Source organism: Drosophila suzukii, chromosome 3 (assembly GCF_043229965.1).
Source record: "Drosophila suzukii chromosome 3, CBGP_Dsuzu_IsoJpt1.0, whole genome shotgun sequence".
Classification (NCBI taxonomy): Eukaryota; Metazoa; Arthropoda; class Insecta; order Diptera; family Drosophilidae; genus Drosophila; species Drosophila suzukii.
Genome location: NC_092082.1, coordinates 67,116,261 through 67,141,278, shown reverse-complemented (window position 1 = coordinate 67,141,278; position 25,018 = coordinate 67,116,261). Strand labels below are relative to the sequence as shown.

The 25,018-nt window shown below is 40.3% G+C and overlaps 8 protein-coding genes and 1 long non-coding RNA gene across 16 annotated transcripts; 1 reads left to right on the top strand and 8 right to left on the bottom strand.

Annotated features, from left to right (window-relative positions):
- Nucleotides 1–78: 78 nt before the first annotated feature.
- Nucleotides 79–1,079, bottom strand: LOC108018395 (protein takeout). Of its 3 annotated transcripts, XM_017085951.4 has the most exons (4): nucleotides 935–1,074; nucleotides 835–861; nucleotides 378–779; nucleotides 79–322 (listed from the first exon to the last, which is right to left on the bottom strand). In XM_017085951.4, the coding sequence occupies exons 3-4, from the start codon at nucleotides 758–760 to the stop codon at nucleotides 97–99; spliced, it is 609 nt and encodes a 202-aa protein (XP_016941440.4). In that variant the 5' UTR covers nucleotides 761–779; nucleotides 835–861; nucleotides 935–1,074; the 3' UTR covers nucleotides 79–96. The 3 variants fall into 3 exon arrangements, with proteins under 3 accessions (XP_016941440.4, XP_016941438.4, XP_016941439.4); XM_017085949.4 differs by having other exon boundaries at nucleotides 378–861; nucleotides 939–1,079; XM_017085950.4 differs by having other exon boundaries at nucleotides 378–861; nucleotides 935–1,075.
- Nucleotides 1,080–1,651: 572 nt separating this feature from the next.
- On the bottom strand, nucleotides 1,652–2,739 carry LOC108018383 (circadian clock-controlled protein daywake). Its single transcript, XM_017085929.4, has 3 exons — nucleotides 2,559–2,739; nucleotides 2,014–2,500; nucleotides 1,652–1,937 (listed from the first exon to the last, which is right to left on the bottom strand). The coding sequence occupies exons 1-3, from the start codon at nucleotides 2,623–2,625 to the stop codon at nucleotides 1,724–1,726; spliced, it is 768 nt and encodes a 255-aa protein (XP_016941418.3). The 5' UTR covers nucleotides 2,626–2,739; the 3' UTR covers nucleotides 1,652–1,723.
- A 229-nt stretch (nucleotides 2,740–2,968) lies between these two features.
- Nucleotides 2,969–4,155, bottom strand: LOC108018382 (protein takeout). The gene is made up of 3 exons (XM_017085928.4): nucleotides 4,047–4,155; nucleotides 3,511–3,988; nucleotides 2,969–3,443 (listed from the first exon to the last, which is right to left on the bottom strand). Exons 1-3 carry the CDS (start codon nucleotides 4,105–4,107, stop codon nucleotides 3,248–3,250), a joined length of 735 nt encoding a protein of 244 aa, XP_016941417.4. The 5' UTR covers nucleotides 4,108–4,155; the 3' UTR covers nucleotides 2,969–3,247.
- A 1,513-nt stretch (nucleotides 4,156–5,668) lies between these two features.
- Nucleotides 5,669–6,575, bottom strand: LOC139353018 (uncharacterized). Its single transcript, XM_070996056.1, has 3 exons — nucleotides 6,489–6,575; nucleotides 5,952–6,429; nucleotides 5,669–5,894 (listed from the first exon to the last, which is right to left on the bottom strand). The coding sequence occupies exons 1-3, from the start codon at nucleotides 6,547–6,549 to the stop codon at nucleotides 5,693–5,695; spliced, it is 741 nt and encodes a 246-aa protein (XP_070852157.1). The 5' UTR covers nucleotides 6,550–6,575; the 3' UTR covers nucleotides 5,669–5,692.
- Nucleotides 6,576–8,078: 1,503 nt separating this feature from the next.
- LOC108006134 (protein takeout) lies at nucleotides 8,079–9,044 on the bottom strand. The gene is made up of 3 exons (XM_017069590.4): nucleotides 8,899–9,044; nucleotides 8,362–8,839; nucleotides 8,079–8,298 (listed from the first exon to the last, which is right to left on the bottom strand). The coding sequence occupies exons 1-3, from the start codon at nucleotides 8,957–8,959 to the stop codon at nucleotides 8,103–8,105; spliced, it is 735 nt and encodes a 244-aa protein (XP_016925079.4). The 5' UTR covers nucleotides 8,960–9,044; the 3' UTR covers nucleotides 8,079–8,102.
- Nucleotides 9,045–9,136: 92 nt separating this feature from the next.
- Jhbp15 (Juvenile hormone binding protein 15) lies at nucleotides 9,137–10,153 on the bottom strand. Its single transcript, XM_017069598.4, has 3 exons — nucleotides 10,002–10,153; nucleotides 9,465–9,948; nucleotides 9,137–9,408 (listed from the first exon to the last, which is right to left on the bottom strand). Exons 1-3 carry the CDS (start codon nucleotides 10,057–10,059, stop codon nucleotides 9,213–9,215), a joined length of 738 nt encoding a protein of 245 aa, XP_016925087.4. The 5' UTR covers nucleotides 10,060–10,153; the 3' UTR covers nucleotides 9,137–9,212.
- Nucleotides 10,154–10,470: 317 nt separating this feature from the next.
- On the bottom strand, nucleotides 10,471–17,620 carry Mvl (solute carrier family member malvolio). 5 transcript variants are annotated; one of them, XM_065865791.2, is made up of 11 exons: nucleotides 17,413–17,620; nucleotides 17,168–17,352; nucleotides 16,940–17,104; nucleotides 16,732–16,870; nucleotides 15,851–16,006; nucleotides 15,633–15,791; nucleotides 15,121–15,566; nucleotides 14,944–15,059; nucleotides 14,782–14,873; nucleotides 14,496–14,566; nucleotides 10,471–11,327 (listed from the first exon to the last, which is right to left on the bottom strand). In XM_065865791.2, exons 1-11 carry the CDS (start codon nucleotides 17,617–17,619, stop codon nucleotides 11,273–11,275), a joined length of 1,791 nt encoding a protein of 596 aa, XP_065721863.2. In that variant the 5' UTR covers nucleotide 17,620; the 3' UTR covers nucleotides 10,471–11,272. The 5 variants fall into 5 exon arrangements, with proteins under 5 accessions (XP_065721863.2, XP_065721865.2, XP_065721861.2 ...); XM_065865793.2 differs by lacking the exon at nucleotides 10,471–11,327 and adding an exon at nucleotides 11,502–12,380; XM_065865789.2 differs by lacking the exon at nucleotides 10,471–11,327 and adding an exon at nucleotides 12,401–12,764.
- Nucleotides 17,621–18,042: 422 nt separating this feature from the next.
- On the top strand, nucleotides 18,043–20,862 carry LOC118877549 (uncharacterized). Its single transcript, XR_005014360.3, has 2 exons — nucleotides 18,043–20,619; nucleotides 20,681–20,862. It is a non-coding gene; the product is annotated as an uncharacterized lncRNA (long non-coding RNA).
- Nucleotides 20,863–21,085: 223 nt separating this feature from the next.
- Cortactin (cortactin) lies at nucleotides 21,086–23,989 on the bottom strand. 2 transcript variants are annotated; one of them, XM_017085918.4, is made up of 4 exons: nucleotides 23,832–23,989; nucleotides 23,447–23,657; nucleotides 22,983–23,386; nucleotides 21,086–22,712 (listed from the first exon to the last, which is right to left on the bottom strand). In XM_017085918.4, exons 2-4 carry the CDS (start codon nucleotides 23,611–23,613, stop codon nucleotides 21,637–21,639), a joined length of 1,647 nt encoding a protein of 548 aa, XP_016941407.4. In that variant the 5' UTR covers nucleotides 23,614–23,657; nucleotides 23,832–23,989; the 3' UTR covers nucleotides 21,086–21,636. The 2 variants fall into 2 exon arrangements, with proteins under 2 accessions (XP_016941407.4, XP_016941408.4); XM_017085919.4 differs by having other exon boundaries at nucleotides 23,447–23,660; nucleotides 23,832–23,984.
- Between the last annotated feature and the right edge of the window lie 1,029 nt (nucleotides 23,990–25,018).

The window sequence follows — 25,018 nt, the reverse complement described above, 5'->3', positions numbered from 1 at the left end:
ATAACAAATGCAAATATTTAACCGGTTTTCGTGCCATATTAATCTTTGTCCTTCCATGTCTCCAATAAAACTGGAATGTAATAGCTTATGACGACTTTAATCATTTACTTCGGAGTCTTTGGAAACCGGTAAAAACATATCATCGTAGGAGACCTTTTTGAAGATATCTTCAAATATATCTCGGAACACACTAGCAAATATTTTCAGATTTGTCGGCTCTAGCTCGTTCCAAAACTCCACCCAGTGCAGATTGAACACCTGGTTTATGGCTATCGTCATATCCGTGTTCGATTCGAAAAAGTTGTCCAGCCAAAAGACCCACCTGAAAGGTAATCTGTAGTCTAGCTGATATAGGATTTTAACCAGGTACAACTCACCGATCCATATTGACAAAGGGGTTTAGCTCGTAGATCTTCAAATAGCGCTTGTTATTCCGATACTCCATGATAACTTTCAGTTTGAGTACAAAGCGAAAGTTTTGGAAGTCCGAAAAGGATTCTCCCGTGGAATTCAGCTCCACAATCCACACTCTTCCTTGAGAGTAGTAGCTGCCCTTGTGGATGAGACTTGGTATCCGGCCGTGTATTTCGATCAGGCTTGAGGTGGGATTCTCATCGAACCCACTTACCTTAGTGATCGTCGTATTTTCGAAGCCATAGTTCACTTGATTAAACAAATCGAAGTCAAGCCAAAACGCACCAACCTTCTCATCGTTCCAGAACTTGGAGTTTTTGATGTCCACCACATCGATGGGTTTCATTCCCAGCGCCGGTATTCCCCTTGGAAACTTCTTTATCAACAAGTTCATCGAATGCACGATGCACTGAGACTCACCAAAGTGACACTTTTTAATTTCCTTCGCTGGGATGTCATGTAACGATCAAGATATTATTTATCTAATATACTCCGGGCTTTGAAGCCTGGTCTTTGTTACCTACGTAGCATCTGGCCCTGCAGCGATCCGATGATCTGCAGGAGCAGCAGAGTGATTATTATATTGAGCATTCCTGTATAGTTTGTGCTGCTAGTATACTAAGTGCACTTCTAGTACCTTCAGTGGTGGACGATCAACTGGAACTTAGTTATTTGATTTAATGTATCTTAAACCGGTTAAAAGCTTTACTTGGTTTATTAGCATTTTCAACTTGTATCAATGAAAATAAAATTTAATTAGTGTGTTAAGTAATTTGAAAGAATTGCAATCCAATTGTATGGTTAGCTTTGTATTGAATAGGAACTGAAAAAGTTACGTAACAACGTCAATTTTATTGAATAATATTAATTTAATAAGCTGAGTGAAAACATTTTTAACAATTTCTCAAATTGAGTGCTAATTCTAACTTCTACATTTCAGAATGTTACTCAGTTAAATCAGAACTATAAAGCAAACCCACATTTGATAGAAGTAAAGCTTTTGTTGGCATCAGCAGTCAATTGTCTATTAAACTTTCAATTTAGAACAAGTATGACTCCCATATTTCACTCGCAGTTTTCTAAGGCCAACAAACCTGGAAGGAATGCGCATAAATCGAGAACTTGTTTTCAAATCATATGTATTTATTCTCCCCCTGTGATATGTCGCTTAAAACTTATTAAGAGACAAACCCCACAATAAATAGGATTTAACTCAGCTTAATTAAAATAAAATATGTTTAGTTAAGAATTTTTTACCCTATTTTATTTACACTACATTATGTTTAATAACTTATTAGTAAGCTAAAGTCTATTTGGAGTCTTCATCGGCTAGGAACAGATCATCGTAAGGTACTTTTTCGAATAAATCTTCGAACAGGCTTAGGAAGACGGTTTCAAACAGGCTTAGAATTCCCGGCTCTAGTTCGTTCCAGAACTCCACCCAATTCCGATTAAACAGATTGTTGATAGCTATGGTCAGGTCTTCATTGTCTGGAAAGAAGTTGTCCAGCCACATTATCCACCTTTGAAAAAGATAAAAGTTATTAGACCAATTAGTTTTAAAAAGTTTCAGATCTGATAAAATACGCATAGACTTACCGATCCAGTCTTATATTCGGAACAAGTTCATAGATCTTTAGGTATCGCTTGTTGTTCCTGTACTCGATGCGCACTTTTAACGTTAGATCGAACCGGAAATTAAGGAAGTCCGACTCGGAGGTACCGTGAGAGTTTATATCCACGAACCAGAGCATCCGACCTTTGGCCAAATAGTCGCCCTTGTAGACCAGCCGGGGAATCTTCCCATGAATTTCGATCCTGGTGGCTGTGGGATCTTTGTCGAAGCCCCGGATCTCCGTAATGGTGGTGTTCTCGAAGCCGTAGTTGATCTGGTTTAGCAGTTCGAAGAAGTACCAGGCACCACCCACCTGGGAATCATTGACCAGCAGCCAGTCCCGCACGGGCAGCACATTGAAGGGCTTCAGATTGACCTCGGGTATGCCCTTTGGGAAGTTCCTCAGCAGGGCATTGGCCGACTCTACTAAGCACTTTCCGTCACCGTAATGGCATTTTTTCACCTTAGCAGCTGTATATGGGAGGTTAATTAAACAGTTATTATAGGAATAATCCTATAAAAAACCCACGCAAACTCTGGCACTGCAGTCCGACGAATAGCTGAACGCTGATAGCCACGTAAGCCAGGGAACGCATATCAGAGCGGAAAAAAAAACAATCCTTTACAGAGCACACCTAAACTCTCAGTAAACCGAAGCACTTGCATAGCCGATAGCAACTACTCGGTGATCAAAATCGATTTGTTGTTATGGCGGATTTTTCTAAGGAAATCTTAAAAGCTCCCATTATCATAACGTGTTGTCTATAAGCTTAGATGCTATATACCCACTGAGAAAAAATGTATATCTTAAATGGCCTTAAGTTTATTTTAAGGATGGTCATCAGTAAATATTCTTACGTACATGGGGCATAATTGACATACAAGTTATATAATGCCTTTACAAGTATGACCTTTACCACCAACCCAACCAATTGAATATTTAAATGGGAACAAAATGTATTTTCATTTTATTTAAATTATTATCACGACGTGAATGTTAAATCGCATAGTTATACAGCTCGCATTTTTATTTAAGATTCTCCTCAGTGCTGCTACTAAATAATTTACTGCCTTATATTAGCACTACTCGATCGACCTCCCCTTGTAAAACGATAGCTAAGCTGAAAAGCTACCGGGTTTCAAGCTTCAGTATTTTATCCAATAAATCAGTGCGCTCAGAGTAAAGAAATCAAGTGAATAAAATCACTTTTAACTAGCCTAAAGAAAGAAATCTTTATAGAGCACCGTGGAGAAAACTCTGTTCAGTTTTTTAATTAAAAATCGACGCGTAAATTCCGTTATATCCGGTTCGATATCCACCCAATACTCATGCCAGTTCACGTTGATCCATTCGTTAGCGATTACGGAAAGATCTGTGTTGCCCACAAAAAGATCATCCAGCATTTGAATCCAGCTGAAAAAAAAAAACCACTGAACCATTTTCTAGAAAATAGTACAAAAAAAATAAATAAAAAATTTACCGGTCCAAACCCAAACTGAGACTTAGTTTGTAGATCTTAGCATATCCTTTGTTATCTACTGTAAGAGAGAACTTAGCGATAAACCGAAAGTTTTGGAAATCTGTCTTGCCACCACCAGTCGCATTCAATTTCAATGTGAGAAATTTGGAATTGAATTGAAATCGCGCCGTAGAGCTCACGCTGGGTACTCGACCATGTATCTCAACCTGCGAACGCCTAGGGTCTCGGTCGAATCCTTGGATCTTGGTCAAGGTGGTGTTCTCAAAACCGTAGACCCATTGGTCAATCACTTTCCAGTCATGCCAGAAGGGTTGATCACGATTCCCCTTCTGAAGCTCGTAAGGGGGTACCTTAATAGCATCCACTGGTTCTATATTCATCTGTGCCACTCCTGTTTTACCATATCGCTGGATCACCCAGTTGCCGCTGCGCAAGATACAGTTATCGTCGTGGTAGCGACACTTTTCTACATCAGAAGCTATTCAAAGAGTTAAGTTATTGACTTCCGTTTAAAGCTTGCTATGCAATATTCTTACGCAATTGAGTGGATGCTACCAGGTGAGCAACAAGTACGAGATATATCAAGCTCAATTGCATTATTCCCACTGGCAAATGCTCAAAGTTAAACGATATTATAGTTGTGAAGCTTTAGCCGGTTGAAAAAGCGTTTTAGCAATTGAATCAGATTATCAGATACAAATTACATGGATTCAAATTTTAATTTAATTCAAATTCAGGGGTACTCGATGCCAGCGCAGCTCGCAGCTAGCACCACACCCTCTATGTTTTGTTCTTTAATAAAAAAAATAATTAAATGAATTATACAGGTATATATCATTAAATTAAGTTTAAATTTTTTTGATTTATTGGCTGTACTTTCGAGACCTCAGCGTTCATGCGGACGGATGGACAAGCGGATAGATCGACTTAGCTAGTGATCCTGATCAAAAAAATATATACATTTTAGGGTCGGAAACGCGTCCTTCTACCTATCACATACTTCCCGACTAATATTTCAGTTTTCTAATGAAAAAAAAGTTTTAAAATCTAACCAATTCTGGAATTACTAATCTCTGCAGTATAGAATTTATACAAATAATAGCATGGTAACTTCTTAGCCACTCCCTTGAGAGTTCAGCCAAATTGTTCGGCGTTGTCTTAATTCTTTATGGCCACTCAATTCCGGATTATTGAAGAGACACTCAAAATGCAGATGCAATGACAATTCTTAATCTCCAGAGCTTAAACTTTCCTTTAAATGGGAGCACATTAATAATTACATCATTAACCGTTTGGGGCTATAGTTTTTACTTTTAGTTAGAGACCCAGTAGTTCCATCTTTTGAAGTCTTTGGTGATGCCTGAGGAAATTCTGGCCGGACTAGTTTTGTTTTTTACTTATATTGAAGACTTTCCCAGCTCTTCACATTTCAGATTGGCAATCAATTGAAGCAGCCCTAGAATCTTTATAAAATAAACATACATTTTGGTCTGACTCTGAGCTTCACACCAGCCATTTGGTTATAAAACATACAATCTAGATATGTAAGTATGACTCTCATTTTTAAGGCCAAGAAACCTGGCAGGAATGCGCATAGGCAGAGAACCAGTTTTCATATTTTCTCTCTTCCTAAACTCATAACCTGGGGGTATATGCTATAAAATAAATTTAGTCTGATTTATTCAAAACATTTTTAGCGAAAATTATTGTTCACTTTGTCTAAGTAAGCAGTATTAAGCAAAAGTTTATTTGAAATCTTTATCAGTTCGGAACGAATCATCAAACAAACTAGTAAATCGGTTTTAGGAAGAACCAACCAAGATCTCTTTTCGAACTTAACTGATTTTGGTTTGGTGAATGTTGCTATTTTTAAAAGCCAAAGTTATAAGTAATTACTTAAGATTAAGATTTTCTTAAAGCACATTCAAGTAGAAATTCAAATTTAAAATATTTCTAATATACATACTTATCAAGATATTTAGTTACTATTCCTCTCAGTGCTATAATAAAATAATATACTGCCTTATATAATCACTTTTCGGTCGATCTCAACCCTGCAAATGAGAGTAGAGAGAGATATTCATCTCCGCTCAGAGTTAAAGCTTACACCACACCTGAACTCAATTTTTTTCCAATAAGCACAGTTTAAGCCCAGCAATCAAGTGAACGTAATCACTTTTATTTACACCTGAAGAAACATATCTTTATAGGGCACCGCAGCAAAAATTTTATCAAATTTTTCAAGTATTAATAGACGAACGATTTCCGTTATTTCCGGTTCAATATCCACCCAATACTCTCTCCAGTTCCGGTTCATCCATTCGTTAGCGATCACGGTAAGATCTGTATTGCTTACAAATAGGTCTTCCAACTCCTGAATCCAGCTGAAAGTCAAATAGGCATAAAACAAAACATTCGAAAAAAATTAAAAACAAGTTTACCGATCCAAATCCAAATTAAGGGTAAGTTTGTAGATCTTAGCATATCCTTTGTCGTCAGCAGTGAGGGAGAATTTAAGAATAAACCGAAAGTTCTGAAAATCTGACTTTGCTCGACCAGTCGTGTTTACTTTTAAGGTGAGAAATTGCGATAAAAATTGAAATCGCAGCGTAGAGCTCACGCTGGGAACACGACCATGTATCTCCACTTGCGAACGCCTAGGGTCTCGGTCGAATCCTTGGATCTTGGTCAAGGTGGTGTTCTCAAATCCGTAGACCCATTGGTCACTCACGTTCCAGTCGTGCCAGAAATGCAGATCGCGATTCCCCCGCTGAAGTGTGTAGGGTGGAACTTTAATAGCGTCCTGTGGTTCCAAATTGATTTCCGGTAGTCCTGTTTTTCCATACCGTCGGATCAGCAAGTTGCTGCTCCGCAAGAGACATATATTATCCTGGTAGCGACACTTTTCTATTTCAGAAGCTGTTCAAAACGTCAAGTTATAGACTTCCGTTTAAAGCTTGCTGCTTCAATATTCTTACGCAATTGAAAAGCTGTTACGAGCTGAGCAACAAGTGCGAGATATATCAAGCTCAAGTGCATTATTCCCACTGGCAAATGCTCAAAGTTAAGCGATATTTTTATAGTTGTGGAGCTTTACCTTGTTGAAAAATCGTTATCTATCAAATGAATCAGAGTCCTTGCAAAACGCTACAGGTCAAGTGCCTCGACTATAAGATACCTGCTACCGTGTTCCAAATTTCAATGAAAATAAAATTTCTGGGGCATTTCTATTGGCGTAGCACAGACTACTTTATAAGCATTATGGGCGTTTGTGGGAGTTAGAGGGGGTGTGGCACTCCGATCTGCACGCTTAATCCCGACATTCTAGCTTTTATAGTTTCCAATATCTCAGCGTTCATTCGTTCAGACGGACAGATGGAAACGCTTCTTCCTACCTGGTATAAACTTTCCGACGAATCTAGTATACCCGTTTACTCTACGAGTTTTGGGTATAATTAGTACAATTATTTTAACATTGTTAAGCACGGGTTAAATAGCACCTAGAAAATTACAGTTTTCTAAATCGTACCAATAAATCTGAGTTTATTGGCACTTCTAATACGAGTATCTGTACTATAGATACTATGTACTATATAGATTCTATAGAAATCGTAAGTCATAATTAAGCCACTTGGCGTTCACCAAATCCAAGAACTCCGGTTTATTGAAGAGATTCTAAAAATCATAGCTTGGCCTTTTCCCTGAATGGGAATTGTCAGTAAGCTACCGTGAATGTCCTTCCATTTACGCAAAACATCGTTAGCCTCATAATAAATTGAAGCCTATCGAATAACTATTTAATATGCTATTAAGTGTTAGCCAATAATTACCAGTTACCCCCAAGTGCAAATCGGATAATAGATATATAGAACCATGTGTGAGGCCCACCAGCACACCAGACATTAATTACCACATCATTAAGCGTTTGGGGCTATAATTTTAGCTTACAGCTAATCGATCATTACGAATGCAGATTTGTATTACAATTAAACGTAACCGTAGATTGCATTACGTTTTTGATGGGATCAGATATTTATCAGAATCTCATATTTAGTTGCTATAGTCGACGGCCTCGACAATTAGATACCCGTTAATATATACCACATCGGATAGGTACAAATCCTTGAACACTTAGGAAGAGGGTTTTTACCAGAATCATTATTATCAATGTAACTATTTCCGGAATCAGTTCCTAAAAAATTTGGGGTAAGATTCACCTTTTCAACGTAAACTAAAATCGGAAATAAAACCAAAGCTCTTACACAGCCGATGGCAACTACTCGGTGATTAGAATCAATGAATTCTAGTGCCGTAACATTTACAAGGAAACCTAACCTACACACTGAGAAAAATAAATAGTGCTATTTTAAAAATCGAAGTTCTTAAGTTATTCTTTATAAGATTATCTTACAGCATATTCGAGAATAAGTTGAAGGTATTTAACAACAATTCTTCTCAGTGCTATAATAAAACAATTTACTGCCTTATATTATCACTTCTCGATCGATCTCACCCCACACCTGAATTAAATGTTTTTCAATAAGCTTTTTTAGAGCACAGCAATCAAGTGAACGTAGTCACTTTTATTTAACCTAAAGAAACAAATCTTTATAGGGCACGGCTGCAAAAATGTTATCCAGTTTTTCATGTATTAATAGACGAGCGGTTTCGGTTATTTCCGGTTCAAAATCAACCCAAAACTCTCTCCAGTTCCGGTTCATCCATTCGTTAGCGATCACGGTAAGATCTGTATTGCCCACAAATAGGTCTTCCAACTCCTGAATCCAGCTGAAAGTCAAATAGGTATAAAACTATACCGTTGAAAAAAATTAAATTGTAAAACAAGTTTACCGATCCAAATCAAAATTAAGTGTAAGTTTGTAGATCTTAGCATAGCCTTTGTCGTCAGCAGTGAGGGAGAATTTAAGAACAAACCGAAAGTTCTGTAAATCAGATTTCGCTCGACCTGTCGTATTTAGTTTTAAGGTGAGAAATCGCGATATAAATTGGAATTGCGCCGTAGACCTCACGCTGGGTACTCGGCCATGTATCTCCACCTGCGAACGAGTAGGGTCTCGATCGAATCCGTGGATTTTGGTCAATGTGGTGTTCTCATAACCGTAGACCCATTGGTCACTCACTTTCCAGTCATGCCATAAGGGTTGATCACGATTCCCTTTCTGAAGATCGTATGGGGGTACCTTAATAGCATCCAATGGTTCTATATTCATCTGTGCCATTCCAGTTTTTCCATATCGTCGGATCACCAAGTTGCTGGTGTGCAGGAGACATATGTCGTCCTGGTGGCGACACTTTTCTATTCCAGAAGCTGTTCTAAATGTCAAGTTATTGTTTTCCGTTTAAAGCTTGGTGTTGCGAAACACTTACGCAATTGATTAGCTGCGACTAGGTGGGCAACTAGTGCCAGATATATCAAGCTCAATTGCATTATTCCCACTGACTAACCCTTTAAACTAAATGATATTTTTATAGTAGTTGAGCTTTAACCCGTTGAGCAAGCTTTTTCTAGCGAATGAACCAGAATCCTTTGCTACAGCTGGACATAACTTATAAATAAGTAAAAATCAGTTTGGATATTCCACACTTAAATGCAATTGAAAGAGCATACGGTAAATATATATTTTATTTATAATCTAAATGAAAACATCTAGGTATTTAGGAAAGAACAAAAGCTTGAGCTTTTAATCTCTATAAATATCGTCATATGGTAGCTTGTCAGCCACTCTCTTGAGAACCGACTGAACCAGTTCATCCACTGCGGAAGTGATACCCTTGCGAAGGGTATGCCAAATATCCAGCCATTTGGCGTTGGCCACCTCGTTCATGGCGTCACTCAGCTCCGGATTATTAAATAGATTCTCAAAATTCAGATGCACTCTGATGATGGAGGGTCTTAAAGATCAAGTTTTAATCAGTAGAAAGCATAATCTTACCCTTGCACATCCAACAAGCACTTGACCTTGGCTATCTCAGCATAGCGCTTGTCATCTCCGCGAAGTTTCTCCAGCGCCCTCATTTTGCAGCGGAAACGGCACTCCTTGATCTCAACCAGAGCATGACCTTTACCCTGAATGGGCAAAGTCAGCAGACTACCGTGCATCTCGTAGAACCCATCCAGTTTCAACAATGGAGTCCAGCCACTTAGCTCCAGGACTCGTGGCAGCTCCGCGTCAAATCCCTTTGACTCCGCCACTGTAGCGTCCGCGAATCCACTTACGGTTAAGTTATGGAATCTCAGATCCAACGTTGCTGGGTCGCCTGGTTCTATCCGACTAACGATAACATTCTCAAATGAAATGGAATCGAGGGCACCTAATCCAATGGAGGCCAGACCCTTGGGGTACAATCGCATAATTCGGGTAAACATTTCCGCCACGCAGATGGAATCGCCAGCTTTACATTTCCCAATCTCAGGAGCTACAAGTTGTACAAGTGACCAAGGGTCTAATAGAGAATGTCCTTCTACTTACGCAGCTGTCCCATAACGACAGCCCTCCACAGACAGAAAATAAATAAGATCACCTTCATTTCGATTCGGTTTAGTGCCAGCTTGTTAATGAATGGGTTTGCGACCAACTATCCGCTTTTATAGGCTGTTAAGAGTCTGCGAATAATTACTAGGTTACATGCATATGCAAATCGGATAATAGCATTTCAATGAATGGATATAATAGATATCGACACCCGCGCCCACTCCTGACATCTAACACTCTTTAGAATAATCGATTTAATTATTATCTGGCTGTAATTTTCACTTTCAGTCGCCTAATGGGTCATTATAGGGCTAATTTGTATTACAGCTAAAAGTAATCGTAGTTTGCAACACGTTTTCGATTGGCTCAGATGATCACTGATATTGACGCATAACACAGACATATTTCTAGAGTTATCTCAGATCTTTCAACTGCAATTTAGAAAAGTAAAGAACACCATACAAGATTCTTCTTAGTATAATACAATTTTTTATTTATAGCGATTTTTGTACACAACAATTTTAAAATATATGTATGCGGCTAGCTAGGAGATGATGGACTCCACTGGACCTTTAGTTTTCATTAAAAAGTGCAGCTTTAAAAAAGGATATCTTAGGTTAAACAGTACAAAATAAATACAAAGTACAAAGTTTCTCTTTTTAAAAATTTGATAAATAATTACTACACACATTCAATAGAGAGATACAATGATACAATTTTACAGACGAATTTAAACACGATTAGAATTGTGGTTCGATTTACGCTCAGTTAATTTCACAGCCTTATTATTAATAGACTTTATAACTATTTGCTTTAATTAAAAGTGCTTTCGATTAGTGATAATTTAGACGATCTCATGGATTTTTTTTGTCTCTCATCGCTTTTAGTAAGTAGTGTTCATTACCCATTTTTGGCTTGCATTAAGTTAGAATTTAGTTATTGTGTTACACTGATCCCAGGTCCTCTCGGAGGACCCCTTAAAAAAGAATACCCGAGGCGACAACGGACGCCAATCCCACCTCCGCCAGCCAGGTCAAGTCGCATTTCGACCTGACCCCGGAGCACTCTGCCACATCGTGTCCGTTGTCGAGTGGTTTGTTACGGCGGCGGCATTCACGGAGCCAATTCGAACGCCACCGCTAGCTGAGGACTACGTGCTGACCCCCAGTTCCGTTCAGGTTGCTGCTGGGGCAGCCCAGCTCGTTGTTGTTGCTGTTGGTGAAACAAACCTCCTCACTGCCATCGGAATCAGTGCAGCACAGTAATGGCTACGCATCCTCACCGTCCAAGCCCTCCGCCTCTTGGTCGGCACTCGTGGCAATCCTGCAAGGAAAGTGATGTGGGAAAGTGTTATAAGTGAGTGATGATTGATGGTTGATGCAGGGTATATGTGAGGTTGGTTGAGTGCGATTCTCTCGATAATGCAATATTAATCTAAATAGAAATTACAGAAGAGCCCGGTAAAATCAGCACAGATTTAAAGTTCACAGGATAGAATAAAGATTACCAGCATAAAGTTCACGGTCAAGCTAGCATTTCTTATAAAAAAAATATTTTAATATCCATCGATCCATTTAATTACTAAGGCGATGGAGTACAGTTGTTTAGTGAGTCATTTTAATGTTTTATTAAAGGCTTAAAATAAACTAGGCGTATTTTTACATCATTGGCAAATAGTTACAAAGCTTATTACGAGTATTATATTTATGAATCAGAAAAAGGCTACACGTATTGTTGTCTTCTATACTTTTAACTTTGCATGAAATCAAATTGCCATCAGTATCTACATATCTTAAAAAACAGAATCATATCCCCGTAAAAAATTAATATACTAAACTAATATTTGAAGCGTGATTATTAACATTACATATGAAATATTTCATTTTATTTAGTTTTTACTTTTGAAGAAGTGTTTCAATCGAAAAGTTCTGTATAAAGAGGGCAAGCTGAAAATTTAACCTTTTAATTAAAGTGAATACCACTCTTTGTGCTATAAAGTTTATAGAAATGTTGACAGACCAATATTTTTTATAAGATTTTAAATTTTATCAGTGTTATAAAAATTCGGGATTTTACACTAACATGCGTTATAGCCCTATTGTTTTTATCAGCCCACCGAAATTCCCTCCCTCTAGAATTTAACAATCGTCTTAATTATCTAAACATAGTAAAGACAACAAAAATAAATGTATAACTCAAGAAAAAATGAAATTTCTATTCAGTTCACATACATATAGTTAGCCAAAACAGATAAAAACTCTTCATGAAATTCCTAAACACATTTAATTCACACGTAAACAAACAAGTTCAAAGCAAACATAGTAAAAAGTAAAAAACCACCAGCGAACACAAAAACGAAATTTGTATTTTTATTGTCTGGAAAAGAGAGTGGAAAGTTTTGTGAAATTCTTTTATTTCTAGTGTTAATAAATATGTCTACTAATATACATACAGAATCTAAAATGTACATAGTGATTTATACAAAACGTCTAATATCAACAAAATGTATTCAAAAGAGTAGTACGTACAATTCGTCTAATAATTACACTAAGAAAGATCATCTAAAGGGAAAATACTTAAAGTGCACGATCTTAGGAGCATAAATTCTTTACAAGATTTACATAAATTTCAAATTGTACAATCGAGTTAAGGTGAGGAAATTTGACTTAAAACTATCTTAATTGGCTTCGTTGGGTGAGATTCTGATTTGGATTCTGAATGGAGTTTCTTGCGATTCCATTATCGTTTAGCGTCAGCTCGCTATATACATTATATGCAGGATCCGATCCAGAAGTCAAGTGGTAGTAGTTCACGTTGATGAGGCCCCAAGCAAAGAGAAAAAATCAGTTTTGACCAGCACATATTAAGGCGCGGCGCATTTTGGCCATGATATTTACAGTCAAGTGAACAAAAATGGATTTTTATTTTGGTACCCTCTTAATTGTTTCATTGGTCATGGCACGCGTTCAACAATCGATCGAAATTCAGCCAATTCAATTAGCTTCGCTTTTGCTTCGCATTGGATTATGTTGCATTGAAATTTTGCATATTATGCGCAATTCTTTAGAAATCAATTTTGAATATATTCGATCAAAAAGTTTCGAAAAGTGATTTCAATTTGTTTGTATCAGTGCCAAAAAATCCATTTCCACATAAATATTAAGTATAATTTTGTGGACGTCGTGTGTGTGTTTTTGTGTTTAAATTGGTTTTTGTGTTTGTCAATTTAAAATAGTTGGTGGTTTTATTGTAGTTGTTTGTTGTGTATTTGTTTCGCACATTTCAATTAGCCACAAATGAATGGGAAACGAGAAACATCAATCAATCCAGTCGAGTAGTAGACACCGAGTATAAGAGTGGGGTGTATATGGTGTATAGGATAGAACGGATAGGGGGAGAGTTGTGAAACACACAGACACATACAGAGAGTACAGGGTTTCCAAGTACATATAATAAAAGAAAAATGTCATGATACAAATTATTTGAAAATTAGCCACGAATTTATTTAATATTTTAGTATGACTTAGATGATAAATGAGCCACGCCCAATGTGCTTTATGCCCGTTGCCAAAAAGTACACTTAAAATAATCTAGAGGTACGTATAACTATCTCTTATAAAGCTTAAATGCTAAATAATAAATTGTTCGTTTAAGCAGTTTTTGAATTTGTACATTCCTTCCTTTATTTTGCAGTTATTCCTTTTAATTCCGATCATTTTCCATTTCTAGAGCGGCTTCTCTTGGCACTTATGGCCAAATACCAATTACCAATGAATTGAAAGACTTTTCGAGTAATACTTAGTGATAAATGCAATTTTATTAAACATGCTAAGCGCCAAAGCCTTACGAGTACATAATACCCATTACTCGATAAAACAATCAGTGGAGACTTACCAGTGTCACGCTTACTATCTATAGGACCCCATCGTTGATGGGTAAATGCTTTCTATATACAAACGTAGTTCCCCTAAAGACATGCCTTACAAATTCTAAGGGTTGCGTAGAGCCCTACTAGGTACATGTTAGTAGTGTTAAGCGTGTGATTTAGTGTTAATATCACAAGGGTGTGTGTGGGGGAGTCTGGCCTGAATGAGTCACTGGGATGATTCAGTTAGGCACTTTCTCCGAGACGGTATCGAGACCTTTCACCGTGTTAGTAGCAGATTCGCCTACAACTAAGGTTACATCACTGTGAAGAATCGAGAGAAGAGAGCATAGCAAGATACGATTTGGGGGTTTAGTTTCGGTTCAGAGATCGTAACCAAATGTAAATTAGTAGAGGAGATAGAAGGAGGATAGAGCTTACAGATGGGAATAGGATTAGGATAAATTAGAAATTGTAACAGTAGAATAGTGCAGGTAGGAACTTAATCACAAGCTATAGGTTAGAAAGGATAGCTCCTAAAGAAGGATATGCAGATCGAGAGAGTTTGTGCATTTGAGTGTGTTGTGGAGGATGATGTAGTTGGGTGAAACAAATCCGGAACATACCTGGCATACGTCGAGTTGGCGTTCTTTATCGAAAAGCTGTTCTGGCTTGGCAACACGAAGCGCTGCACCCACTGTAAACAGAGAATACCTTGAGTACCAGTAGATGAAGTAGGCATAAGCCCCCAAAAGCCCCCAAGAACCATATGTGGTCAGTCACGTAATTTGATAAAGTCAGTTCATTGATGGCGGTATCTGCGATGCTTTAAAATGTGTCAAAACGTTCGCCTAATTTGTGATTCGCAAAGCCCGTTTGATAAGTGCCCCAAGTGGAGGCGAAAATACTCACCCGACTGTTCATTAGACGCTGATTGCCCATGCAGGCAGCCATGTGTATCACAAGGTATAGGTTAAACAGTAAATAAAGAATGGCAAATATACCTGCAAATAGCAAGGAAGAAAGGAAACCATTAGCAAAGGTTTATTGTAATAGAAAGAATTGTATACTCACAGACGAGGGCCAGCAGGCCGCCTTTGATTTCCATGCTCTCTACCTGCACCACCACAAAGTACAAATTTACGCCAATCACAACAATGGTGAGCAGTATGGACACGATTTTGTTTCCCCTGTAAACAAAGCAAATTAAACACTGCCCGGAAATCAATTAAAAGTCACTAGATAACTCACACTCCATTGACGAACTCGCCCATGATGGCGGCGCAGGAGGTGAATGCGATGGTTGGTATGGCAGCGAATGGCAGCTGGAGCGACATCACGGCATTCAGGATGTCGTTCATGCTGGTCAGATCCTCCATCTTGCTGAACATGGCCAGGCAGAAGGTGGGAATAATGGCAATGCAGCGCGTGACCAGCACGCGACACCAGCGCGGCCACTGTAGATTCAGGAATCCTTCCATGGAGAACTGGCCCGCATAGGTGCCCGTCATGGTGGAGCTCTGACCGGCGGCCAGAATGCCCACGCCCCAAATGTACATGGCCACGGCGCCAAAGGTGCAACCAAGGAAGAGTCCACCTTTGTACAGATCCGCATCGATGATGGCAGTTCCATTCACACTGTCCACGAATGACATTTTGGCATCGTCGTACATGGACTTGTCCTTACACACATCAAGCTAGCGGGTCACAAAAAGTTAACCATCAGTCTAATGATTATTTGTATCTTAAGATCGTCTACTTACCACATCATTGTTCGTTTTTCCATACATGCCATGGGCAAACACAGCAACCACAAACAAATTGATAATAAAGGACACAAACAGAGCTACCGATGCCTCTATAAAGAAGTAGAAATTCGCTTCGCTTACTTTCTTTGGCTGGCGACGATCTATATCGCGGGACTGTTAACAAAAACCAGGTTAAACGCAAGAAATTTCAAAAGAACTTTGTGGTATTATACCTTAACCAAGGCCGAGTGCAGGTAGAGATTGTGGGGCATTATGACAGCACCTACTACGCCTACCGCTTGAAGCAACACGTTCGAATTGCAGTCTGAGCACCAGGGCACAAACATCCCCTCGAGAACTTCTCCTTGATTCGGGGCTGACACAATGTACTGAAAAAGATAAACAAGGGAGTTAGGTTGACTCAGTAATTAGTTTCAAATTAATAACAAATTCCCCTAAGATATATTACTTATTTTCTGATAGGATGACATAAATAATTATACTCATTTGTAAAGAAAATCCCCATTTAAATATTTGTTTATATTGTATAAAAAATCCCCAATGGATAATTTTAAAACTCTGCGTTGTATAATCAAACTGATAAGGTCTGCCATTATATAGCCCATCTGGATGTTGTTTGTCATATCCGGCAGCATCATGTGCCTGGCCAGAGTCAGATGTAGATCCCATCACCCCCTGGCCAGAACCCCTCGAAATGTGCAAGTGCAGCTTATCTAATCAACTGGGTCTCTGACTGGGGCAGACAGCTCAAGAACAATTGTTTATTATCTGGGACGTAAACATGACGATGTCGTAAATTTAAGAGTAAGAATAAGGGTTGCCTTTTTTTAATAAACAAGTTATATTGAAAAAACATCAAATGAAAATGGTCTGTTTTACGACGAGACGTAAAAAAGCTTCCGAAAAATGTTATTTTATTGCTCTCGCCACAATTGTTTAAACAAAATATATTTGCACTCACGTCTGGCAAGTAATTTCCTAACTACTTTATTGACTTAAAGCTAGGGGAATTTTTCGTAGATTTCGGGGATTACTTTAAACACTAAAGACGAACTTTAATGTGGGTACTTTTTTTGGATGCTATTAAACTTACCTCATATCCGAAGGAGACGGCCATTATGGTGATGAGTGTGCCGAATAGGAACTCCAGCTTGCGTAGACCGTATTTGTCCAGAAACAGGAACGTGAACGTGTCGACAATGGTAATCAACACGCCGCCCCACAAAGGCACACTGCAAAACAGGGGAAAGTACCGCATGAGAACTGGGTATTTCAATATTCCGCGCGTTAGGTATGCTTACACTTTATTCGACAGCAGGTATATGGCAATGGCCGTGCCAATAACCTCCTGCATGTCGGAACCAATAATGGCTATCTCAATCATTATCCAGAGGATCCAACGTGGCAGACGCTTGTACTGCCTGTAGCACATCTCGGCCAGATGGAGGCCTGTGACAACACCCAGTCTATAAGGCAGATTGTTGACAGTTAGATTTCAATATCTTGGGGTAACTTAGAGACCCACTCACCTTGCAGCCAAGCGTTGCATAAGCAGGCCCAAGACGGTGGCCCACAGCAAGACCCACAAGATCTTGTACTTGGCCGCCGCACCAGATTGCATATCGGATTCGATGTTACCGGGATCCAGATACGCAATGGACATAAGAAAACCGGGTCCCGTGAAGGCCCACAGCTTGCGAAAGCTGAAACCAACCTGCAGAGTACAAGACAATGGTTTAAGTTTATTTAATTATCGATTTTCGAGCAGACTCACATTTGTGCGATCATCGTCGGGTATGAGGACCTTCTCATCGCTGAAGTAGGCCTGCTTGGCGGCGGGTTTCAGATAGGTCGTCTCGTTGAGTATCTGCTGGTGGTGTAGATGGCTGCTCCGCTGGCTGCCTCCGCCGGATCCACCGGCGGACTCGCCCGGTCCATCTCCACCGGCGCCCGGCTCGTGGTAGGCCTCATTTGAAGACATGCTGGAATGAAGAAACGCAATTAGACTTGGTCAGATTCGAGTTTCCACATGCTCCTATTTCTGTCCACTGCCCGTCACCGACTATTCTAATCTGTGTTTGCTCTGCGATTGTTTCACCTGCCATCAACGTATAATTCTCACAATTTCCATTTAATTGAGCATCTGCATGTGATTTCAGCGTAATTAGCATTATCATAATGCAAACATCAAACAAATGATTTTTGCACCATATAACTTTATCAGCAATATATGTATACTATTTTGAGTTTAGACAATTTCATCGTAATCCAGACCGAAGTCAAAGCAACACGTTTTAGGTTTTTCCGGAACGTGCATGGCAAAAAAAATAAATGAATAATAAAAGTAGTTTCTGATAAGGCAAAATTACTAAATTCCATTTTATGTATGAGTGCCTCATGAGGAAATAAAACAGAGGTCTGTGAATCATACTGTCCAGTAATTGAAATTCCTTTGTGCAGTTTACCACAGAAATCTTCCAGATATGTATGTATTTTTGTACAAACCCATTTGCATTGGGCAATCATTGGATATGGCTCGTTAAAAACAAGACTACTGAAGAGAAATACGAGACCATTGACCTGCGTATCGTTATGAATTTTCGGATACTGTTTATTGGGTAAAAAGCGATTACAAGTGCATTTTGGATGGGGATGCCTGAGCAGCCAAGAGCTCTTTAAAACGTATTGTTGTATAAAGAGCCAAGTGGCTCACCTTGACAAACGCTGCTGCCCCACTGATGCTATATATCTGCTATAAGGCTTTCCACATCGCTTCATTGATGACGGACGGAGCGGAGCAACAAAGACAAAGAGCCCGAGAGCATCGGGCGATGTCTACTTGTGTGTGGCATTTAATCGGGTGTACATTATGTGGTATTTGGTATATATCAACCGAGTTGGCCAAATCAAGGCGCCATTAATGGAGCCCCAATCGCGCCTATTACACGCTGCAATGTTTTTAAGGCAAAACTGTAACGAATCGACGGAAAATGTCTAGTTCTTTGGAACACTTATAATATATTTGAAAGCCTGCCCTGTTTACCCAGCTGTACGGCAATACCCACGCCCCCAAAACGGAACTCAACCGATAAGCGTATAATCAGCTACGTGTTAGCCTTCCATTTTTTTACCAAATCAGACACCGTAAATTATGATAATTGGTAACAAAAAAGAGCTCAAAATTTCAGGGCTTTTACCAATTGAGTGTCCAAATGAATGGTCATTTTTCCATTTTTGTGTTGTCAACAATTCGGTTTATTTTGGTATAACATATGTATATTTTCTGAACTTCGTACCATTTCGCGCTGTCAGCGCATATAAACAATTTAATTTAAAACACTTGACAGCAAAAAACGAAATATTTCCGAAACAAGATAACAGTAATTTGAAAATAGAAGAGCCATACTTATCAGCAGCAGATTGTTAATTCGCTTGTTGTTTAAAAACAGCGCATTAACTGTAGTTATACGCTTTCTGCCAGAGATTCATTGGGTTCTAAAAATTGTTTTCTGTGGAAGTGCGCAGGCAATAAGGCCAAATTGCGTTTGAGAAACTAGCCCATTGTTAGGGGATTTTAAAGTGCCAAACGCGCGTCAACAAACAATTGTTTTTACGGTTATTTACGGTTAAGAACTATACACTTCGCTCTTTGCCGGTAAGGGAGAGAGGGGTTGAGAGGGGAAGGGAGAAGAAAGGGGAAGAGAAAGAGCACCACGTTTTGTTATTAGCACAGCACACACCTGCGTGCGCACTCACCCATACACGCGCACAATCACACACACACACAACACAAAATATTGATGGAGATGTAAATTATTGGATAACTTTAGCTAACCACTTCCTAGCAATTAACGGGGCTTACTCGCAGATGTGGGGACGCCAAGGGGTAACTAATTGGAGCCCTCGCCTTTATTATATCACACTCGGCACTTATTGCTGCTTATAAATGCATTTTCCCGAACTTTTCTCGCGGAGCAATTTACGAATTCTGTGACGTGACGTTGGGACGGCGGAAACAAAAGTGATGAGTGCAGTGCAGCGACAAAACAACGACGAAAAAACAGTTGAAGAAGCGGAGCGGGGTCTTTGGCTGCCAATTGTTGACTTAGTTAACGGCAATTGACGAGCGTACAGGCAATTTATGCTCTGCCCGCGAGCGCTGCTCTTTGTTTATTAATTTTCCTCGCAATATTTGAGATTCTGGCACCAGCTGCTTTCTTTTGCACGCACACACGCACACTCTCTTCGGCCGATGTGGCAACCTGCGACCACTCTCTCTCCTTCGTCTTGCCGAAATCTGGCAACTCTCTTGCGATACACTACCTTATCGGCCAAACTGAAGTTTAAACTGTGAGCCCACGCGATGTAGTGACTATAGCTTTTGGCGGTAGCCCCTATTTATTCGAAATACGCTACTCTCGCGTACTGATAGCGGAGAGAGTGCGCGAGAGAGCGTCTAGAGTACATTTTTTGAAGAGGGATTTTTTGATAATGCCTGAGGATTCTTTGAGTGGCCAGAAAGACCGCCTGAGATTTAAACCTGACATTTAAAATACCGGTTTGTCGAACGACCTCGTCAATTTCACTCTCTCTCTCTCTCTCTCTTATCGTTAACCACAGGTTACCGTTACCGTTAGTCAGGTTGTGTGCGGGGAATTACTATATGGACTATTCTCATTTAACGGACAATCAGAATTTAATTTCCCCACGTTGTTACTAACACGCACACTTTATCGTAATACCCCCCTCAAAATTGAATATATAAATCAACTTTATCGGCTACAACTTTGATTTCGCCTGACACTTCTTTTGATTGCGATCCGTCGCTAATAATTGTGATAAATCTTATCAAGCCGCCGCTTCTTTTGGGTTGTCGCTCAAATTTACAATATGGGCGAACTTTCCACTTCTGTATGGTTTTTAGCTGATTAATCAGCACAATGCAAAGTTCTTTCTTTGTTGAACCCACATACATATGAATGTATGCACCATACATGATTCATGGCAGTAAGTGGCTCTTGTAACCTTTTCTACAATTCCAGATTACAATGCGTTCGGTAAGCGGCTGATAAGAAATACGATCCATTGAAGAAAGGCCTTGACAGTCCTACCCCAAATTAGAGATGCCCTTGTGATGTTATAAAGAACCTGACATATTTTTTCTTATCATGTACAAATTTGTAGATCCCCTATCTGAATGAATAAATAAATTTAAAAAGATTTATGGATACTTTGGAAATGATTTAAAGGAAAATAACATATTTCCACCCAAGAAATGTCCGGACTGGGAACATTTAAATGTAATTTATGTGTGACATTAACAATCTGGGGAACAAATGACCTAAATTAAATTCTAAATGCTAGGACAGGCTTTTCAATTTGTTTAATTTTTAATTTCAAACTCCCAAGGCTAGAACGTCCCCAAGCTACGACAAACAACACTTGACTAGTTGTTCATTAACTTTATTAATTATGTATTTATTTATCAAAAGAGCAGACTTTTTGTTGTGACTGTCTTCAACATTAGATAACCTGACGCAGGAAACTCTCGTAGACTTTATACAATTTAAAAAGAGCAAAATCGTTACTTGACACATTTAACTTTATAACCAACGTATAAAATATGAAATGGGCACTGTGTTAATTGGCCCACAAATCGCTTGGGTGAAACATAAATAGCTTGGCATATTTTCTTTGAAAAATATACATACGTGTTAAATACAAAGAATGTAAAATGCAATAAATGATATATAAAATATGGAATACCTCGATAGGTTCAAATGCTAGTATAACAAATTACAATAATAATTTCAATCTCTAGCCGTTCGTTGCACATAATTTTGAGGAATTAGAGGGGAAACAATGGATGGGGAGGGGACATGCGAAATGGGTTAGGTTAGTAGCGAATCGGTTTATAATCCAACATCAGTATTATCGTTTTCGTTAGTATGTAAATACAATTTGATTTTGTTCTATCGCGAATTTCAATTGGAAGCATTTAGGAGTTCTGTCCCACAACCTGCACATAGTTGGCCGGGAAGAGCCCGTAGCGGTTCTTGCACAATCCCCGCCACCACCCGTCGTCGATCTTCTCGATGTGGGTGATCACGTCATCTGGGTCGAAGGATATCTCGTCGTCGTCCGCCGCCTGGTAATCGTACAGGGCAATGGCATGGATGCCGGTGTCCTCCAGGTAGTCGGCCAAGTTGTCAGAGTTCGCGTAGATTGCCTCCTCAGACGCGGTTGCTCCGCCACTTGTAGCGACTGGCTCGGAAGCTGCTCCATTCGTGGGCGGCAACGGTGAGGCAGCCTTAATCTCGGCCTGGTTTTGGTACAGCGGCTCCTCTTCGGGTACTGGCTCAGGCTCGGCTTGAGGTTGTGGTTCAGGTTGGACATGGGCTTGAGGCGTTGGCTCATGCGCTGGCGAGTTCGGCTCGCTTCTGGGAGGGGTCGCCACGGTTTCCACCTCTATCTGGGGCACCACATCCGGTGGCGGAGCTGCAACCTTGGCAACTGGAGCTGCCTCTGGCTCAGGAGCGGGGGCAACTGCTGGAGCAGGAGCAACCACAGCCGGAGTTGGCGCTGGCTCCTCCTTCGCTTCTACTTTAACAGGCTGAGCCTTGGGAATGACGATGGGTTCCTTGCGTGCAGGAGTTTCCGAGACTGGCGACTGCATTTGGTTAAATGCACTGATCGCGTTGCCAATGCCTCCGGTTCGACCTGTCTGAATGGCCGCCCTGCTGCCCTTGGGCGGGGGCGTGTCCGAGGAGGTGCGGGGAGTATTCTCAGCCACTGTCTTCTTGGCGGCTTCCTCGCGGTCCCGCTTATCCTTGGCCTCACGCAGGCGCTTCTGTTCCTCTGCCCGCTTACGCGACTCCTCTTCGGAGTTCTTGGCCAGGTTCTCAAACTTAGCGCGCAGATTGGAAGGCTTGGCGCCTTCGATTACGGGCTTGACCTTGTGGTCCACCTGGCTGGCATGCTTCTGCGGGGCCTCAATGTGGTCCCAGCCAACGGCGGACTTGTCCTTGCGATCCTCCTGTACTCCAAACTTGCCGCCAAAGCCCTTGGAGTAATCTAAGGTAGGAAGACGAGATTATATAGGTAATTAGTCAAACTGCAGTTGAACTTTAATAGCTTTAGAAAATTGAGTTAAGAACTTGTTATTTTCTAATTCTGGGTACGACAATAGTCTACTTTAATTAAGGCATACGTTTTAACACGATATATATGAAGATTAGAAGTCGTGACAGGTATGAGTAGATTAATGGTTGTGCCTTTCACTGCGTTGTTAGTAAAAAATGGAGCTTCGTTCGAGTAATGTAAAATTCTAGATAGGTTACTTACCCTTCTGGGACTCGTGCTTTTCCACCTTCTCAATGTGATCCCAGCCAACGGCCGATTTATCCACGCGATCCGACTGCACTCCGAACTTGCCTCCAAAGCCAGTGGCGTAGTCCTTCTGGGATGCGTGCTTTTCCACCTTCTCGATGTGGTCCCAGCCCACGGCTGACTTGTCCTTGCGGTCCTCCTGCACGCCAAACTTGCCCCCAAATCCATCGCTGTAGTCCTTCTGCGAGGCGTGTTTGACCACCTTGCCCTGGTAGTCATGACCCACAGCCGACTTGTCCATACGGTCCTTCTCCACGCCAAACTTTCCACCGTAGCCGTATCCGGCATTCTGATCCTTCAGCAGCTGCTTCTTCTTGTCGAAATCGGCCTGCTCCGTCTCCTCGCGCAGCTTGTCCATGCTAAAAGAAAGGGAACAATGAACCTGATATTGAGTTTTTCGAGAAAATCAAATGACTCACTCGATGGTGCCGGCGGTGCGACCGCTGCCGTCGATGGTTTTTGACCCCCACCGCTGCTCCTGCTCGCTGACATCGTTGACAAAGTCGGGATCCGTTTCCCAGTCATCGTCCTCCGCTGAGGCGGCACTGGTGGCCTGAATCTGGTGACCGGCGCTTGCCTTCCACATTCTCTTTACGGGTTTCTGCTAACTGGCTACTCGCTTATCCTTATCTGCTGGGTAGATAAACACCATAGCGAGTGTGAGTAGTCGGGACAGGTTTTTTGGGGGGGCTCCGGTTGCGTTTCGTGGCCAAGATAACAAGACACAAAACACCGAAGAAGGGAGGGGCCGACGCCGGATCGAGAACAAGGCGCCTCTGGCGATATGTTTATGTATATACTCACATCCCGGTGACTAACTGCAGAGGGAAACTGCTGATCTGATGCCGTGCCGCTGAAACCTTCTGATGTTGCAAATTTCCGGGCGGAGAAGGGTTAACAAATTGATTCATAAATTAGACCCAACAAATATCGATTAACGATAGGCCTCTGACAATAAAACGGGAAACCAACTAGAGATGGGGTGGCTACTCACGATATTAATCGAACAATTAGGTACATTATCCAGGACTGGTATCGATAGTAAGCAAAAGTGGTTGTACCGAAAATCGAACTTAATAACGAGAACGAAAGCCAACATCGCCCAGCCGAAGTTTTAATACCCTTTCACCCTTTTAAGATAAATATATAAAACATTCAACAAAATACTGGCAAATAACTTGAAAAACCATCTTTACCTTTTCCAACCTATAGCTCTAGGATATTGTCGCTTGGTCGGTCAAATTTTTTGACCAGGGTAAAGATTAAATAATACGATTTGCTAAGTTTTACGTTGCAACTGCGTTTTACTGCACCGTGGTATTACACAAAATGTAAAATACAAAGTTTATATTAAAAAGCGTTATCAATTTTATTATCATTTTCCCAATGCGTCACTGTCGTAATGCAAATATCTTAACCCATATCGTACTTTCGTCATATATGTTTGATGTCTCAACAGCTTCCAGTGATGATTCACACAATTTACTCTCGTAACTCATTTTATTCTCAGGTGTTTTAAAGGCGTGGGAGAGACAACCCTTCCAGTCAAGGCGGGATCTAAACAAAAATCTTTTAGATTACACCACTAGTACCCATATTCAACATAAACCCCCCAAAGTTGCCGGCCAAATTCAAAGTTTCACCAACGTGCCGACCGCGCTCTCATTCGACAATCGAAACAAAATGAGCAAATAAAACTCTCTCTCGTCTCTCTCTTACAGCTGTGTTCATTAAATTAGCAGTGCGATAGAAGCGAAACTATATATCGGTTTATTAGCATAGTCCTTTTGGTTAGTTGATCGTTAGTACATTTTTCTTGTAGAATGGATCATAGGGATACAAAACAAGCCCCTTAAGATTTGGTCGGTTTTTGGGTTATTTTCATATTTTTGCACACGGGCACACCATTTTGGCTTTTTACTGAAATAGCAGTTTTTGGATTTAATTAAGACCATTATTATAAATTGAACGATAATACACTGTAACTGTGG